This window comes from Apus apus, chromosome 1 (assembly GCF_020740795.1).
Source record: "Apus apus isolate bApuApu2 chromosome 1, bApuApu2.pri.cur, whole genome shotgun sequence".
NCBI lineage: Eukaryota > Metazoa > Chordata > Aves > Apodiformes > Apodidae > Apus > Apus apus.
In genome coordinates this window covers 22,918,454-22,935,157 of record NC_067282.1, presented here as the reverse complement: position 1 = coordinate 22,935,157, position 16,704 = coordinate 22,918,454, and the positions used below count along the sequence as shown (strand labels likewise).

The 16,704-nt window shown below is 38.4% G+C and overlaps 1 protein-coding gene across 4 annotated transcripts in view; it reads right to left on the bottom strand.

The window, feature by feature from the left end:
- Nucleotides 1-16,704, bottom strand: part of FRY (FRY microtubule binding protein) — a 243,628-nt gene that overhangs the window by 165,209 nt on the left and 61,715 nt on the right. For 2 of the 4 annotated variants that reach the window (XM_051611586.1, XM_051611609.1), the window contains one exon: nucleotides 3,936-4,550. The exons of 1 other annotated variant lie outside the window; for it this stretch is intronic. In XM_051611586.1, the coding sequence (XP_051467546.1) occupies nucleotides 3,936-4,005 (70 nt within the window). In that variant the 5' untranslated portion in view covers nucleotides 4,006-4,550. Of the gene's footprint in view, nucleotides 1-3,935; nucleotides 4,579-16,704 lie in introns of those variants that run through there. One more of the 4 variants, XM_051611592.1, reaches the window with a different exon arrangement.

Sequence of the window (16,704 nt, the reverse complement as noted above, 5' to 3'; positions counted from 1 at the left end):
AGCAATGTACAGCACAAAGGTGGAGAAGATGATGATATGAGGATTTTGATGTCCATGGTGGCTACTGTGGAAGAATACAGGGAAGTACTGGCCATGGGAAAGAGACCTGAAGTCCTAATGCTGAAAATGACCTTACTCCCCATCTGAATTACATGCCAGTCCACAGAAAAAAAATCTTGCCATTCAAAGGTAGATAAACAAGTGTTGTAATCCTTAAAATAAGGCCCTGCAAATAGCTCTGTCCTACGAGAATTGGCAAATAAAATTAAAATGTTCATTACACAAAATGTGCCTTTTAATTTCATTATGCAAAAAGACATCTTAAAATATATCTCTAGTAACTGGGTGACAATGAAACGCACTTTCCACCAGCCCACATAAAGAGGTCACTTGTGAGAGCACAAGGGATCCATTTACCTGTTCTGTTTGGATTCTTCTACAGAATCCTTCCCTCCAATAAACTTAATTGCTGATCTGATCTAGAAACTGCAAAAAACAAGGATTTATTATAGAATTTTCCGCAGTTTATGCTGATGGCATTCTAGCTTCTTGTAGTTTGATTTTTAAATTTCTATTCAGATTTTTTTAAAAAATATGAATTTTAAAAATAAATTTAGAAAATAATTCAGAATAAATCTATCAGCTGACTCATTCCAGAAGCAAAAACAGTCTAAGAAAAGAGCAGATTCAAATTCTTAGCATTTGCATTCATAAGTTATTTTACAAATATTTATTTACAAAAAGTATTTTTTTAGTATTTCCATAACAAATCTGAGAAGACTCTTAAATCATCCTATTTTTGGTGAGTTCTGTTTTATTCTCATCATCTTCCTGACCTTAATAGGCCAAGTGAGCACTACTCACCTTGAGTAAGCATGGCCACTTTAGCAGTAATTTCAGAAGAAGTAATACAGATTACTAATGCAGTTGTTGACTAATGCAGTGCTGATCAAAAAGTACTTGAATATTAAGAAAACAGCAGAACACAAATGAGATCAGTTAAAAAAAAAATAATAAAAAAAGGTTATTCCTATTTTCCAACCAGAGAATCCCTGTTCTGATCTCATCACCAACACACTACAGGAATATTTTCCAGAACTGCATGACATGCATGGTGTCTTATTGACATACACAGAGCAGAAGTCTGTTTTGAGAGCTGCACAAAGGAGTATTTTGAGGTTTGGTGGGAGGATTCAAAGGCCAGACTGTGACTTGGCTTTTTTGTCCCCTAGGAACAAGAGTGCATGCTCATTTTAAACACACCACCAACTCTATCATCCTGATTACAATAGTTAACCAGTACCTAAATAGAACTGGCTCCAGTGCCCATAAATTACCTGCCTCCTTATAATGGTTTGGGTTGGAAGGGACCTTAAAGATCATCTAGTTCCAACCCCCCTGCACGGGCAGGGACAGCTGGTTGATGAACATGAAAATCCAAGCAGCATGCCAGGTGAACACCTCAGGAAGTGCTATCTGACACTGAACTGAAATCCTGCCCAGCGTGTCAAGAACGCTAGTTTGTTAAAGACCTTAGACAGCTAAATCAGAGAAAACTGTCATCCCAGGCAGAATAACTAGGAATATTTCATGGTATGGGCAATGGGTGTGGTTTGTTATCTACTAGAAAATATTCATGATCTCTGTAAGCCAAAACACAAATCAACAGAAAGGACTGGTTTTGGTGGGACTATAAAGCCTGAGAAGGATACACGCTATTTACAACTACTGATTTAAAGTGCCACTTTATAGAAACATACATGTACAGCACCTCTACACTATCAGCATTTGAGCAAAATATATACTGTAGGACTCAGGCTTATTTTTTCTTTTCAAACAGTATGTTAGACCTCTTTCTGTTTGGTAAATGCCATGGCATAATTTACAGCTTACTTCTGCTTTTGGGTGTGCAGGCACAGCACCTCTTCTCTGGAAAACATGTTCCTGTGCATGCATGTGCAGGCTTTCCCAGCAGTTTCTCAAGCAAGGGAAGTGTTTTCCTCTGCTCCACCCATCACATAGCAGAGCTGAAGAAAGCCCTATGTCTGTTGAACTCACTACTGTCTTCTTATCAAATGGTTTGTTTTCCAGCTAGAAAGCATAGGTACAGATTTATGAACACAGCCTTCCAGACCAAAATAAAAAAAAAATACCTAACTGGCAACAAGTTTAAGTCAACCTGAATTGATTTATTTTATTTGTCCCCTTACTGTTTATTCAAATACAGTAAAAAGTGTGTTTAGCAGTTACAAGAATGTCAGAAATACCAGTTATTCATATTGTACTTCCATTTCTCTAAAACGGAATTTCACTAGGATGACTAATTTCAGACTAGAAACATCTTTGCTGTTTTGAAATTACTTTGAAAAGGAAAAGAAAAAAGATCAACATGTTGTATTTAATTCTGTAATACAGTCACTTTTATGCTCTTAAGTGCCAGTTTTACTTAGTCTTGAAGTTACTGTGGCCTATTACAAAAATAATGCCAGAACTTATTAGATTTCTGCACCATGAGGCGACTTTCCTCCTTTCATAAACTCTGACTGGCTTGTTACAAAATGTATTACCACAATACACACTTCTGTTGTCAGTACTTGATTAACATTAGTCAAAAAAAAGGAACCAAAACATAAAATTCTCTTCTAGCCTTTGTGGGATCAGTGTGTTGAATGAATATGCACCAAGTATTTTAGAAGGAGGGCAGACAAGCAATGCTGTTTAGGTAATAATATTATTCCCTGGTGGCTTCACACTTGTGTTAAAAAAACAGATTCAAACAAGCAGTACAGTGTTACTGAGGTTACAAATGACCTGGAAAAATAGTTTCTATGGATATCATTTAATGAAGACAAGCCTTGCATATCACACATCTAATATAGTTATTTTTATTTCTTTGCAGGTATTCAGATACACACCTTGTATTATGCAGATCTTCCAATTTTTTATGCCACGGAATTTAATAATACTATTATTTTATGTAGAAGTTATGAAATTATAGAGAGTGGGATGATCAGAACCTACTGCATATGTAGCCAAGTTGGCTTTTTCCAGAGACATGGTGCACTATCTTTTAAAACCAGTAAATTATTGAGATCTAGCACTGTTAATAAAAGCTTCTATAGAAAAGGAATACACTGCTTGTGTATTTAAAGTTAATAAACAAGTTTCTGACAGCATTATCCCATGGCCTTACCTAATTTGAATATATTTGCATGCACTAAATTTCATTCAGCAACCTTTATTACATAATATTGCTAAAAAATCCAAAGAGTGATTGATTTAAACAGCAATGGAAATCAGGAACAGCTATACTGAAAAGACCAAGGAGGACTAAAATGCCATTTGTTTACATTCTGCAAAACCCAGCCTGGATTAGATAAACAGACAGATTCTTTCTGGATGGAAATATTGCATAAGATTCTGAAATTAAAAATAGAGGTTGGGAAGTGCAGCTATCAGCAACTGTTTTGCTTTCCATCACATTAAAAGAATGCCTTTCAGACCTGAAGTATAGTCATATTTTTGTTCCCACAAATAATAAAAAAACAACTTCTGGGTAATGCCACACCCAGGTGATTAAACAGCATTTTAAAAAATATTTAGATAAAGCCTGAACAAATCAAATAAACATGTAGGCAGGAAACGCTGTTTGGCATGCACTCCCTGCAATGTACTATTAGAGAAAGCCAGAAAGCAGCCAAACTTCAGAATTCAATCAAGCAAAATCTAGTATAATCTCATTACAGCCCTCGCAGTTAATGAAACCTATTTAAATCTCTGACACTCTGATTTTTAGAGCTGACAAAAGCAAAAAAAAAAAAAAAATTAGTTTATATAACACAAACATACAGAAATACAAGGTTTTATCCTTTAGGTTATCCTAGCTATTTACCAAGCAATGCGTAATATGAAAAGATTACTCTTCTGCTACTCACTATTGCTCCAGGATTTCAGTAAATATTTGATACTGATTTCAAAGAAGCCTGAATCCTGCTGGCTAGCCATGTCTGCTGCATACAAAGAGGCTTCTATAATTCTGAGCAGCTGAAGTGGCAGGTACTATGTATGTAGATGTGACTGTCACCAGTTAGTGATGTAAACGAGGGGCCAGAGGAGGAAATGAAGTCTCCGCAGATCCACTTCTTCCGTTCATGGTAGGTAAGCTCATTAAAAAAAAAAAAAAAAAAGCGCTCAACAACAACAACACACCGTGAGATTTTTGTCCTTTGCTCTTCCTCCGGGGCTCGTACTTAATTCTGTCTGCGGAGTATTTTATGCCTTCGCCCCTTCAGTGTGTATTTTCATTTATTCCATTCCACAACTGTGTAAATTTCTCCTGGTCGGTTAGGGCACAGGCAGTAGCACAGCACTTGTTCCGTAAGCACAGTTAGAGTATCTTCCCGAAGGGTGTCTGAGCTGTGCTTTTAATAACGTGCAGCCTGCCCGTCTGAAGCTTTTTTTCCACCAGACGCTGACAGCCCGAGCATATGCACCTCCTCTTGCGAACCGAGGATCAACTTGAAGCCCCACCGAAACCGCCTCTTCTGCAGCTGGAGGAATTTCACACGTACTGTTTAGCTTTAGGGGAAAAAAAAAACCCACCCACCCACCCTCCAATGACTCTCCCCTGCCCGCCCTGCTCAGCCGCGCTCCCCCCGCCGGCTCCCGGGAAGAGCCCGCGGAGCTGCACACAACTGCATCACGCTGCGGTAAAGCAGGGCTGCACCCATAGATCTGATTGCAGTGACGCCGGGAAAAAAAGGCTCTCCCTCAGCCCAGTTGCACAAGAGAAGCACTTCCAGAGCACTGAAAACACGGCATTCAGACTGCCTGCTTCTGCTTTTCTTTCACTGCCTGAGAGGAACGTGCTGTCATTTTTTTTTTTTCTCCACTTTCCACCCCCCTCCCCTCCCCTTAACAAAGATGAGAGACAGCAAGCAGAATTCATCCTGGCAAATAAACCAGAGAGCTCGCTGCTTGGTATTCACCTCCGAAAGAGCCACAGAAAATTCTCAGTTTGATGTCCTTTTAATCTTGAATAATGTTTTTTTTTAAAAAGGAACTGGATTCGCATAAGGAATTCACACAAGAAAATGAGGCAGAAGCAATTTACTGCTTGTTAATCTCCCTGTGCTTTCCATAAAATACTTGCTGGCTATGATTTCCATATTTCTAAGGTTTTATTTCACATAATCACAGTACATCACTACGCATATTTTAATGGTAATGAAGAAAAATAAGAAGAAACATTTTCCCAATTTTTTTTTTGTTTCATATATTCTTGGTATCATCCTTTCAGATATAATTTCCTGAGTACTTATTTTCTCACTTAGTGGAATAAATTTCCTGCAGCATCTCATAATTACAGTATCTGAGCCAAAACAGAGCTTGTCTGCTGCCAATTCTTCTAAAAACTTTGTCAGCAATTACGTCTGCATGATATTTTTAGTTTCAGTATGCAGAATATTTGATGTTTGGATTGGAAACTGAGGAATACAAGGGTCATTGAGACCAAACTCCTGTGGTTCTCACTGAAAATATGCTAAACGTCTTCTGTGAACATACCTCACCTAGAGATAAGGTTTTGTGTCCTAACTAGTGGAAGGCTGTTGTAAAAACTCACTTTATAAACCTTCTTTCACTTCCTAAATGAAGTTTACTCCAAACCAGCTTACACCCTTTTGTGAATATGGACTATGAGAAATGTTCAGAGTATCTCAGCTTTAATGTCCCCAGCTATCCAAGAGATCTGATCATCTCTTCCTCCATATACTGTTCAGTACCTTCCCATTGCTGTCTCTGAGCCCTCAATTCCCTTCTGAGACCCCACCCATCCCTGTCCTCCCCACCTCCACACCTGACAATGTGTCCTCATTGTACCATCCCATTTGATCCAGCAGACCCCAAGTTTTTACAATTAAAAGTTAAATTTAATACCAAATATGGGAAGACACAAGACCTAGGACTGATGACTTCCTACCATCCCACTAACTGGTTTTTCAGCAGAGACAATGCCAGGTAGGTCTGGAAGTCCATATTCATCCTCACAAATGTTGCATGAATTCCTATGTTTAAGGATTTAAGCAATAATTTCCCCTGTGGTGCTACATCAAAAGCTTTTCTGATGACTGACATACTAATTTTATCACCATTCTCTGTTGAAAATAAAAATAGAAGGTTAATTTGCAAATAGTTGTCTTTCCTAAATCTGTATTGGATTTTATCAAATTTTCTGTTAAAGCCACATCTTTAATCTCCCACCAAGTTTTGTTTCAAAGCTTTGAGTGTGGCTGAGATCAAGCAGCCTGTCTGTTGGCATAGATCATTTTCCCCCCGCAAATTCTGTGGTTTATATTGACAAGGCAGAATCTCTCTTGATAGATTCAACAGGAATTTTTTACAACTTCATACACCTGCTCTTCCATTATTATGAATGGGACATTCTGTTTTTTCAAGGTGAATTTTAAGATCTTTGAGGAGTTGGGTTTTTTTTGTATTATTCCTCCTACCTCTGTTCCTCTACAAGGCCCCATCCTTGCGGAAAATAAAGGCAAGGCATTCACTTAGTTAGTGGTCATACCTTATTCTTACTCTCATCCTCACTTGATACAAGATGTTCTTGTTTCAAACTTGTCAAAGAACAAGGACCTTTAACCATTTACTTTTAATTCCTTCACATATTCTTACTCATCTGAACTTTTTATAGGGCTCACTTTAAATGGACACCCTCTAACCTCCAGGCCACAACTGTCTTCACTAACAATGCAATGGAGACTCTCCCAGTAACTGCAGTCCTTTTCCATAAAAATGGTGGAGCAGTCAATGAACTGTCTGAGAGAGGAGTTTAAAGTGAACAAAAGAAAGCGTTCATTCTTCAGGAAGTTGTGAGCTTCTGGAACTTGTTGCTGCTGAAGTTCGTGAAGGTAGACTGTATTAGCAGCTTCAAAATGCTGATAATAAACAGAAATGTAGGTCTATAAAGGATGCTAGCAAGACCGGGCAGGAAGGTACTCCCCTCTAACACTGCAATGCATGTACTAGGACATATGAAATGGGTGGGGTGTAGAAAGTGGCTTCGCCCATGTGTGTGCTCTTCCCAAATAGTGTCTTCTACTGCAGTGGTCGGGAGAAACCAGGTGAGATGTGGGACTGGTAGGACCCCAATGGATGCTCCTGAGGGTCTCACATTTCTCTCCCTGACAGAGTGAAAAGTTCAAGGTTTTGTTGGTTGATTGGTTTTGGTGCTTTTGAGTTAAAGAAATTTCAGACATTCCCCACAGACAAGTACCTGATTTCTGTCACTAAGCAGTTCTTTTTATTTCTCATAGTTTATCTTTTCAAAACTGCAGGCCTATCCTTGCTTATCCCAAATCAGCTTGTACAAACATGATCAAATATGTTCCTGTCACTTGTCCCTCTTGATTCTCTGCAATTACTAAGTCAAACCAGCAGAATATCTTCTTGGCTTTGTCATCATTTGGTGGAGAAATAAATATCCAAGAATATCTGCATTTGACCACTGTAAGTAGAGGTTATGTCTGGGATGCTTACTTGCATTCCCCTGTGGGCTAACATTAAAAAGGCTGTAGCTACATTCAGCCTACAGTCTAGGAGTGGCTGATACCCTAGCATCTTTTTGACTCATTTTTTCCCAAGTGATTTGAAGCCAAAGCAATTCCATTTCGCGTATAGTAGTAGTTTTTTTTTTCTTTTTCTTTTTTTAAATATTACGTCACAACATGAATGCAGAATCTCATTGCTTTCACCTTTTTCTATTTCTTCTGAAGAACATATATACCTCTTTTGCACCTCCACTGAAAAGGTGCTGTTGTACTAAAATACCAAACAACTTAGGAATGTTTGAAGACAAAGCAAATGAAAGAAAAATGCCACCACTCTTAGCTTTGGCATCATATAAAAGAGCTCATACAGAACACAACTTTTACATTATGCTTCCTGATCTCACAGTTGTACTAAGGAGAAGTACAGAATGAGGAACTGCTTTCAGTCCACCGAGCAGTATAAGCTACGAGAGGAAAAACTGCCCCACTGCTTTAGTACAGGCGTTCACAGCACAGTATCCACTTCTATTGTTAAAATTTACTTCAGGGTTGATACTCCCCCATTATCAGTTCTGCTTTAGAAACAGAAATGCCTTCAGATTTAACTTTTGCTGTAACAGCTTCTTTAAAATTAAAAGTATAACCAAGTAAAATATTACTAATTTCTTTCGTTAAATAATAATAAATATGTATATATAAATACTTTCAAATGCTAAAATTTATTTAAATATTTGCTAGTCTAAATTTGCTCAAATAGGACATCCTCCAGATAATATCATGGTTTTGCTCAGTTTGGAAACACTCCTAAAGCAGGTATAACATGCTGAAATGGCAGAAACAGCACCATTCTAATCTAGTGCTCTGAATTTATTTTAGGGAGGCTAACAAGACTAAGAAGTTTTAAAGTTGTACAGCTTCCACTTTAATTCTTGTTGGCTTTATGATATTCAGAATCTAATTACATATTCCTGGTTGTGAAAGACAGACAGACACAACCATACAAAATCTGTCAGTGCAAGCTTTCTGATTATCAATATTACAGTCTTGCAAATTTACAAATACAGTGGGCTTCTTTTTATGATATGACTACATGGGAGTTTACGATAAATGAATGACAATGTAACTTTTTTCACCATAAGAAATAGATCCATAATGTAAGGCTTTCTGTAGGTCTACCATGATGAAGCACCTGCTGATCCCCATAATAATAGAAGGATTGTTTTAATTCTAAACATTTGTATGTGACTCAAACTCCACATTAGTGACATGCAGTGCACCTTCTGTTCTCTCATCTGCCTTCTGAGATCAGAGGTAGCACATATCCAGGAGCCCTGGGTGTCTGGCTTATATCCTTCTCCGGCTGAACAAAGTCTGGAATTTCCACACCTCATCTTTGGAAAAACACGTTGGGAGAAGCTGCCTTTCAGCATGGTCAGAAGTGTTGTTATGAGCAGAAGTCTACCTAAACAGCTATTTTCATTGCAAGACATCTGAAAAATAGACTTTCAAAACTTTCACTTTATAAAAGAAAAAGAATAACAATAAAACACATACTCCTGAAAGTATTCACAATATCTGTCTTGAGGCATCCAGTTTAGATGCCTATGATGGGAGGTGAGTGCCTTCAGCATGACTCAAGAGCTCCCAAGAGTTCCAGTACAGAGCACAATTATTTTCTAAAGCAGCCTATTTCTCTTTGCTGTCTACATATGATACTTAGGGTAACTACTTTTGTAAACTGGGTATTTTATTTAGAGGCTAAATATTTAGTAGCATAGGTACCCATTTTGTTTACATTTTTAGTGACTACTATTTATAACAGTCATACAGGCAGTTCAGTCCTCTGCATTCTGAGCAATGCTTGCAGGAATCCTTAAAAAAAGCACATGGAGATATGAATATAGCACAGCCCTTGCACAATCTTTCAGAGTTCATTTTAGCTTCGTATGAAAGGACCTATTTGGGTTTTGCAATCTGAACACTTCAGAATCTGAGGTGAAATGCAGAGTAGCTGAAGGTCTCTAAGGGATGCCAACAGTAACAAAGCAAGTATAAACTAGAGATTCAAATTTTATACACATAATTTCTTTCCTAGTGCTCACACACTGATTGTCTTCTAGCTGCAGAAACCAGTAAGTAGAACAGGGTGAGTTTATTTTCCTCAACTTGGCATTTGTTGAGTGTCTGCCGTTCTTTCCTTATATGCAAATATTTACAAGGTTTTTTTGCTTATTACCACTTGCATAACGCAAAACAACTCAAGCCAAACATTAACAAAGAAGAGTACACATGCTTTACTGATGTCCTCTGTTAAAATGAAAATCAAAATTGGTACCAACTGAACTCTATGTACCTACAATGTCCCCCGATTTAACAAGGTAAAATAAACATCTTGCTAGGATCCAAATGGGTACAAAGTGACAGAAAGCACTGCACAAAAGAATATTTCATTAAGCAAACTTAATTTAATGTGATAAGCACTAAACAAACAGAAATCCTTCCTAGTTTACGTCTCACTAGTTTTGCTACACCATTTTGTTTTGCCTCGTGTTTGCAACTGACTGTTAAGATATTGCCCCCTAGTGATGAAAAGCAAAACAAGCAGAAACAGTGGAATAAATGTATAGGGAACGCTTCCACCTTGCAAACTGTGTCAGAATGGAAGACAGAAACATAGAAATGAGGCACATGTCTGTATTTCAGAGAAGGGATCTCAGATAATTTGGGTACAATTATATAAAATACTTTAATAGACGTCTATTAAATAGAATTTAATAGAATAAAATATTTTGATAGATACATGATAGATTAATGTATCACCCAGCTCTCATCCTTAGCTTGGTCAGTGGAATAGTAATTAAATAGATTATAAGGGATTTGTGACTAATAACTAACTACTAGGCATTCTGCAGATGAATAATTAGTTAATATTGGAATTATGCTTCCAAGATCCAAAGTACTGTTATCCTTCCTTTGACTTTGCTTTTGGACTCTGCCATTCACCTCTGGGTTTCTCCCTAGCTGAACAGGCTCTGGAAGCATCAGCAAGCCAGGAAATTCTGTTTGCCTAGATCTTCTATACACGTGCCAAAAATACCCCAACCTACGTGACAATCTGAAATCTGCACTGCTACCCCTGGTGCACAGACTCAGGCAACACTGACAGAAGAAATGCTGCTGCACAAGTCAAAATGCAGCCTGCATCCTGCAAGCACAGCCTACAGGCATCAGCAGGCATGAAGAATAACTTGAGTAGTATTTTCTTCCTGCTTTTCACCTTAGTTTTCAGGCACCATCCCTAAACAAGCTGTTTTCCACTACTGGAATCCTATAAACTTACTTTCCTCTCAGTTTTTTTACAAACTCTTATCTAAATTTTAGAGACAAGATTACATAGCATACTCTCCAAATGTCCCAGCATGACATGGCAGAACATTCCAAACAGACATTGATGGTGTCTCTAATTCTGGGTGCTTGTTTCAGGGATAAGATTTAGTAACTGAACCCCACCCACTTAAGTGTAATTTGCATTAGGTAATTTATGCCTAAGAGATTGGTACCAAGTCACACAGGGCCCAGAACAGAGGGAATGCAGGTCGTAATCACAGCCTCTTCCACTTCCCTTTCTGTGATGTAGTTGCATCTTTTCTACTCTCCTCATAGCTCTGTGGGAGGGCAGAGAAGTGGAAGCTAGGCAGAGAAAGGGTTGGAGCAAGCCCATCACTAGATATTCATAGAATCATAAAATGGTTTGTGTTGAAAGGAGCCTCTGAAGATCATCTAGTCCAACCTCCTGCCATGGACAGGGACATCTTTCACTAGACCATGTTGCTCAAAGCAACCTGCTTGTTTCTACAGGGTGTCTAGGGATGGCCAATATTTACTGCATGGTACTATAGTTGCGATCATAAGACCTCTCAGCTTTTCTCCTCATACACACGCTTGCCATTACCACACACACCCTGAAGTTCAGACACAGATTTGCCCCTCTTCTCCCAGGTCCTTGGAGCAGGGGCAACCCCCCCCCCCCCTCTCCTCCCTCCCTGGGCATGCAGGAGACAGCAAGCTGAGAACGTGCCTTGGAATCTCCTGACTCATCAGAGAGGTGTGTGAGATATATCTGAAAGCAGAGGGAGGCAGACAAGGAGGACGTTGTATCTACTCGAAGTGGCCATCTGGTGCCAAAACCAAGGCATGCCTTACCCAGATACAAACCACATCACACACATCAGTTTTCCTGATTTTGTCTCCCTTGTAGAATGACATGTTCAAAATAGTCATTTTCCACAAGATACCTGCCTGTAATATGCTGCATATATATGATGCTTCCATTGATTATTTAATTAGGAAGAGGAATTTTCAGTGTAGTAGCTCAAATTTGCTTTCTAATACTAGCCCACCCCAGTTACCTCAATGCATGCACTTCTTGCAGGGTGATTTTTAAAACAAATGTTTTCCTGAATCTCAAATACATTTACAGTTATATTTTCTTTCTCTTAATTCTGCCACAGCAGTTCTTAAAGCTGTCCCTGACCTTAAGTAAGATGCTCTTGTGATAAGCTACTTGCTTACTTGTTCTTTTTTTAAACTTTCCTTTCCGTTCTCTAGTTTTGTCTTTAATTATTAACACTTCTTCCTTTCTGGCTGACCTATTTGGATACTCACACCTTCGACATTTTCATTACTGTATGGAAAAGTATCTTTCTGCTTATGCTCCACTAGGCAATATCAGCCTTAGAAGAGTAGTTACTTTTGACTTCTCTTATAAAATAAGAATAAACACATTGGAAGCATTTCAACCAACTTCCATCTACTACAGATCAAGATGAGATGGACATGGGATCAGACTGTACTAAATTTGCTGTCTCTTACACAGTCCTATCAGGTATCACACTCTGCCCACTTCAGAGAGAGGCCGTCAGACACCTCAGGTCTGAGCTGGCACACACGTGCCCGTGGAATGTAAACACCTCCACAGTTCCCTCAGATGGGTCTTAGGCATACAGCATTCATTCTGAATTATTCAAAAAAATGCTACCTCTTGCAACACCAGCATAAGAATTACCTGGCTGAGACAGAGCTTTTTTCTCATTTTGCTTAGAAATGCTAACAGAAAGATCCACAGGTTCACGTAACTCTAATTAGTGCTAGACCAGGGGACCTCATGACTCAGCTGGATAACAGCTATAACTTTTTAAACTTCTTTTTTGTTTCAAGGTGGGAACAAGCAATGCTTCAAAAAATCAGGATTACCATGCCAGTTGGTAGACAAAAATAATATTTTTCTTTCCCTGCCTGCAGTTTAAAAAGACAGCATGCACATGAACATACAATTCCTAGCTCACTCAATACCTCTAACAGCTAGGCTGTCAGTCACCATGCCTTTCATCCTTTTGAAAATATGCCTGTTACACAAAGTAAACATAAATAGCTACCAGCAAAAATCTTCATGACTCAAACTACTGGCTTTTTTACAGCAACTTTATAAAAATGGTTGCACTGAGGTAGTGTCAGGAAAAATCAGGCCATTTTATAGTGAAATTCCTGTTTCTCATGGTTGTTGTTCTCTCACATTGCTTCTCATTATGTGCAGACAACCCTTTGGTTATGGCTTCTGCCTTAGCACTCTTCTGTTACTACTCAAAATTATTTTCTCCATTCTTTGAAGAACCAATGTCAGTAAAGCATCTCAATCCTAACCAGTTGTTGAAGGGAAAGTGTCTTGTTTTATGCAGTTTTGAAATCCCTTTCTGCATAACCCTCCTGGGCAAAGCTGAGACACAGCAGACGGGGTTTGCTATGTAATGTCCTCACTTGCACAACAGCGTGTTTAGATGCTGACTAGATAGGAGGTAACACTTGGGTTAAAAAAAATGTCCCATTGGTCTTACATAAGAACACTTGTTCTGACTTGCAAAATCTTTCCTGTATTTTTTTTAAGTATAGAGAAGACAAACTTTTTTTTATTATTAATTAAAACATTATCTATAATGATATATTTTTTCACCTTTTGAAGTAAACTGCGGCAGAAGAGATCTCAGCTTCAGACAGCAAGTTTTATTTGCTGTTTTGTTTTTTTCCTCTCTACTTCTTAACTGATGAGCACTTCTGCAAGGGCTCTCCCTTGCTTTGGTGAGGGTTTTACAATAGCAACTCTTCATCTGGGCACACGCAATAGATTAATAGAGCTTCAGCATCCTCTGACTTGAAGCTTCTCTATAGAAGCACCAGTGTCCTCACAGAGGCCAACTTAAATATACATGTAATATTTGTAATTGGCTGTTTTCTATTCTTCACTGTCTGTCTCTTCCTCCTAACCTAAAAAACATCTTGGTTTTCTGAGAGCCACAAGGTCCAACACAGCTCCCTTCTTATGTCGGAAAAAAGCAAATTATCTTCTTTCTGCTTAAGAGAGTAATGTTACTCAAGGTTTCTCACATGCTACATTTGAATGGGAATCACAACTCAGTGAAAAAAATTTAGAAAACAAAACTTATAATCTGCTTTTTATTAATAAAAAGAAAAAACACTATTTTGGTCTTAATAACCAAGGAAGAAAGCACAAAAAGATTAGTCACATTTAAAACCTAATTATTTCCTAGTAAAGACAGTAGTAATTATAGTTACTTTAACTACACTTAAAATGATTAATGATTTTGAGTCACCACAGGCTGGATTTTCAGAAGTGTTTAACTCCTGAAATATCTAACAGTTGCTTTGTAGATTATTAAATGCCTAATCTAGTTAAGTATCAGACCCCTAGTACCGGTTTGTCTGCTCCATCATTAAAGGCTTTGAAAATCTAAACTAATTTTTTTTAAAGTTATTAACATGAGTAGAACTCATCCTCTCCCATGTTTTTTTCTCTCACCAGATCAAAAGAGGAAAATAGGTTCTTCCTTTTTTATCTCTAGATTGGCTTCTCAGCCATGAAATGAAATCTAAAATAAAGGACATATAACTGAAAACAATCCACTGACACAGAATACTTGGATTTGAGTATGATGCTTAGACCTGGAGAAAATCCAGTTAACTTTTATAACAGCCTAGTTCAAAAGAGAGTGGTGATCACAAAAAGTAACAACTGGGATTCGTCCGATTTGGAATTTTTCAACGGAGATGCAAGCAGCACTGGGCTGCAGTTCTGGATGTGGAACTTGAGCTTATGCTTGGTCAGGTACCGGTGCTCAATGACACTGTATCCTCCCGTCTCAAATGGGGCACTAATGCACAAACCTTGCCTGAACTCTTGCACAGATCAAGTGAGGTCATCACTAGCTACTGACTAATTCAGTGAACTAAAACCAGAGCATCAGCACAGACAGAATCTTTATAAAGTGGAAAACTCTCCAAGAATATAAAGGTACTTCTTCCTCTTGTGATAATAAAACAGATTTGATCCAGGGTGTGTTTTCATGTCTGATTTAAGCTAATCTAAGATTGCATTAGTGTTGGAAAAGCTGTTAAATTCTTCACCCTCTCCCTTTTCCCCATTATTTCCATCAGGTCTCCTTACAGTGGCACTAGTTAGGAGCATAAATTTTATTTGGGTTGTGTGTGTATTTTTGGGAATATGTTTGGAGCTACAGTGTTACCTTCAGTAGCTGAATGAGGTTATGAGTCTCCCGAGGGAGGCACATGATCACTGTGGTAAACACATAGGTGTTTAGGTGGGGAAAAGAAACAAAGGAAAATACTGTTTCTGAATTGGGGAGAAAAAAAAAAAAAGTTTAAAAAATCAAAAATATACTTTTTATGGGTATTGTGTGGTTAAATAGCTTTCCCAACTGCTCACATGCATTTACAAGCAACTATACCAGGCACTACATTTTATGGTAAGAACTTTCTTCCAAGCCACTGTTCTGGCTGAGCTGTTATTAAACTTTGCCTGTGGCAGGAACAGATATGTCCTAGGTCTAATTGCAAGAAACGTGACCAGACAATGAGCTTGAAGATTTTAAAAGCTAGACAGTGATAAACAGACTGATCTCCTGCATAGGTCAGGCCAGAGAATGTCTTTATTTCTGGTCTATATACAGTAATTCAGAGTAGCCAGACAAAAGAGAAAATCTTCTGGCAGAGCTATTACAGGTAACACTACATCCAAGTTATACTATTTGCAAATGCTTCAACAGGTACTTACGGTGTCAGCTCAAGTCTATGAAAAACCAAACAAAACATTTCACATACACTTACATAAGCAAAACTATTAATTCACAATGATACACAATCAGATAAAAATAATTCATCTGAGACACCCATCTATGTGGATTGTCACTATTATTAAAAACCAACTACTGCCACTCTGTGAGATTTCATCGGCAGATTACAGTATTAAACTAGTATAGAACCCAATGTTGCCTACCGCATATATGACATGAAAACCAGATTGAAAATGGTATAAAGAGAAAAAAAAAATATTCACAACAAGCATAGAGAATCTTAAAATGAAATAAAATCATTACAGTTCTTGGGTAGAATACAAATCCAAATTTACAGGGTTTTGGTGCAGCTTTCTTTCCTGGGATAAACACTGTCAAAAGCCCTTTTAGAGATGAGAGAAACAGCATCCTTTGATCTTCCATCATCCACTGAGCCAGTTATCCTGTTTTATAAGGCTATTGCGTTGGTAAAGCTTGATTTCCTCTTCATACAAACATGCTGACTGCTCCCAGTCATCCACTTCTGTTATGTTGGGAAATGGGTTATAGGGTTATTTGCTTCATCATTTTCCCAGTGAATGTGACCAGTCAGCAGTGCCCTGTCTTCCCTTTCTTGCCCTGCTTTAAGACAGGAGTCACACTTGTTTTCTTCCAATTATCAGGAACCTCCCCCCAGTTGTCACGAGCTTCCAAAGACTATAGTGACTGGCATGGCAGTGATGTCAGCCAGCTTCCTCAGCACTTGGGGTTGCTTCCTACCAGGTCCCACAGACTCATGTATGTGCAATTTGTTTAAAATGTTCCCTTGCCATTTATCCCTGTACCAAGGTTAAGTCTGTGTTAGTTCAGGCCTTCCTGCTGGACTCGGGGACCTAGGATTCCTGTAGGCCTTCTGAAGGTAAAGACTGAGGCAAAGAAGGCACTGAAAAGGCCTCGGCTTTTTCTACTTTCATCACCGTAATTCTTGCTGCTGAGTGCTT